Source organism: Rhinolophus hipposideros, assembly GCF_964194185.1.
Source record: "Rhinolophus hipposideros genome assembly, chromosome: 8".
In the NCBI taxonomy this organism is placed as follows: Eukaryota; Metazoa; Chordata; class Mammalia; order Chiroptera; family Rhinolophidae; genus Rhinolophus; species Rhinolophus hipposideros.
Genome location: NC_138054.1, coordinates 27,156,125 through 27,158,784, shown reverse-complemented (window position 1 = coordinate 27,158,784; position 2,660 = coordinate 27,156,125). Strand labels below are relative to the sequence as shown.

Below are 2,660 nucleotides of genomic sequence, written 5' to 3'. Positions count from 1 at the left end.
AGGGTGTTGTGACATACCCAAAGTCAGGCAGTCAGTACCACCATCACCCGGCTAAGAAGGCTTGCTGGAGACCTAGCTGGTTGGCAGGTGGGGGGCCGTCCCAGTTGGTCACAGCCTGGCCCCACACTCCTGTTAGTGCTTGTCAGCATGTTCACTATTTCTGAGTTCTAGGGCTGGAAAATCAGGTTCTTCGAGTCTAAAAACCCCACAATCCATTCTTCATTTTCCCACAGTGCCTCAGGAAATGGGCTTATGATCACCAAACTGCTGAGGTTGATTTATAATCAAGGAAGCTAATGATTTATAAGGGTCTATTCCAGAATCTCTTTACAAGGTAGTAGGCCTCCTTGTGAAATAAAAAACATAATAGGAAAATTGCCTGGTAGGCAGAGACTTACATAGCAGGAAGAATAGGCCTAGTAAAACCTATTCAATATTGGGATTGGGAAAATCTACTTTTTACCCTCCCCCTTTTTTTTTTCATGGAAAGAGTTGTGTCTTGGGTTTGAATTTTAGCTCTGACATGATTAGCTGTATGACTTTGGGCAAGTTGTTTAACCTCTCTGAGACTTCATTTCTCCACAGGTCCCATGGGGATACCCACTAAATATAGTCTGTCTTAGATGGTGTTGGATACACTGAGATTTGGGTTCTCAAATGCTGTTAAGTGGACTGTAATTTTCATCCGTCTTTTCATAGGTGAAAAGGACACCTATATCCTTTTCAGGTGAAATGTACTGAGTTTTCATCATGCTAAATTCATTGAAATATTTGATGTTAAAATGTCCTGATTTCATCAACTGATGGTGATACGTTTTTTTAAAATGTCCTTATTTAGCTGTATAAGAAGTCAATCTTTTAACCTAGTCACTCAGGATTTGTGCCTGCACAGGCACAAATATGTGGGTTAAGCAACTCCAACAAAGTAGAGAGGTCTACCCTCCTTTGCTTTCAGGTCTCCTATTTTGTTAGTGGTTTCAGTGAATTTAGAAATAAAAACTGAAATTTCTAAAACATAAAAATTTAAGTCTATGTTCCTCAGTTTCATACTTCTAATTTGTCCCAAACGGAATGTTAGCATTTCGTGGCATCTAGTTTTCTGTGCCATTTTCCCCCCTATTTGCTGAACATATCTATCTTTGTTGTGTTTCTTTGAATATTTCAATGTCTGGTGACTTAGATTAAGTACTAAGTTATTTTTTGTTTGTTTGTTTTTTAAAAACATCAACAGGACTTTATTTGTCACCATGAAAAGTTGGATTTTTAAACAGATTCTTGGACTGGGGGCTCATATCCATCAGCTTGTTCAACTTTAGCACCTGTCTCACCCCTAGTAGCTTTTCCAGAGCTGCTACCTTCACCATGAAACTCCATGAGTTTTCCAAATTCAAACTTGGGCTTCTTCAGCATTTTGACTTTTCTAACAAAGACATCATGGAGAGGATAAATAGATTGGCAAGGCTTTTCAATGTCTTTTCCAATGCTATCGGGAATCAATGTATTGACCACTTCTTTCAAGTCATTTGTCTTCACCTCTCGGGTCATGATTTCCATCATCTTCTTCCTGATTTGGCAGACATGTTGATGCTGAGCATAAGAAGTCTTCCGAATCTGATTGTTGCGTTTTTTTGTAAAACCAACACAGAACAGACGAAGCAAATAACCATCGGTAGTCTTGACATCAACGTGAGCTTCAATCATGGTCTGCCATTTTTTGACCACGGAGCACATTTTGTCACGGGTAAGATCCATGCCATGGAAATTAGTCAGGCAGTTTTTGCCCTGAACATCCTCAGTAATTAACTTGAATTTCCTAAATGCAACTTCATCATTCTGCAGATCAGCTAGGCTCACTCTAAAAACACGACCCTTGAGACCATCAGATGCAATTCTGGTTCCTTGTGTTCTTGTGACTAGTGTTTTCCCAATATTTCTTATATTGAACATAGCCGGTGCTTTCACATCATACCAATCTTTCTTAGAAAATGGGTCAACCACTTTTTTCTTGGCTCCTTTCTTGCCGCCTTTCGTAAGGCACTTATTCTTACCGACTGCCATGGAAGTACCAAGTTTAATAGGGACGATATGAGTGAACCTGTTTGGGAGGTCTGTCCCACAGGTAGAGCTAGGAAAAGGGAACTTTGGAGCAAACACAACAGTGTCCCACTCTGTTCAAGGGTCAGTAACTTCCAGAACCAGTCTTCCTGTCTGCCAAGGAAGACTTCAGCCTGTGGCTTTATATGAAGAGAAAAGAAAAGAGAAAGTAAGAAGAATGATGGAAGGAAGGGAGGGAGGGTTGGAAGGAGGGAAGAGAAAGAAAGAAAGAAGGGGATTATTATCTGATCCATGCCAGCTCTTTACAAAAAAAAAAATCCATATGGCCCTCTGAAGGAAAAAAAAACAAAGCAAAAACTCAATAGTTAAAATTTGGGAGCTAGATTATGAGGACACCTGTTGTGTTTAGAGGTGAGCTATTTAAACAGCAGCACCCCAGGCACCACTTCAGGTACACACCAGCTGTTATTCTGCTCTGGAGACTTGAGCAGAGGGGAAGGGAGCAGGAAAAAGAATCTGGGTGAACTAGCTAAACCCAAGGTTGGGTAGATGAGGCTGCAGCCTTAGGAAACTGGTAACTTGGGGGAGAGCACCCTGGAGTAGGG

General features: G+C 40.9%; 1 protein-coding gene across 1 annotated transcript; it reads right to left on the bottom strand.

The window, feature by feature from the left end:
* Positions 1–1,263: 1,263 nt before the first annotated feature.
* LOC308500763 (small ribosomal subunit protein eS1-like) lies at positions 1,264–2,058 on the bottom strand (the record flags this gene model as incomplete). Its single annotated transcript, XM_081056084.1, has 1 exon — positions 1,264–2,058. One exon carries the CDS (start codon positions 2,056–2,058, stop codon positions 1,264–1,266), a length of 795 nt encoding a protein of 264 aa, XP_080912210.1.
* Positions 2,059–2,660: the final 602 nt, after the last annotated feature.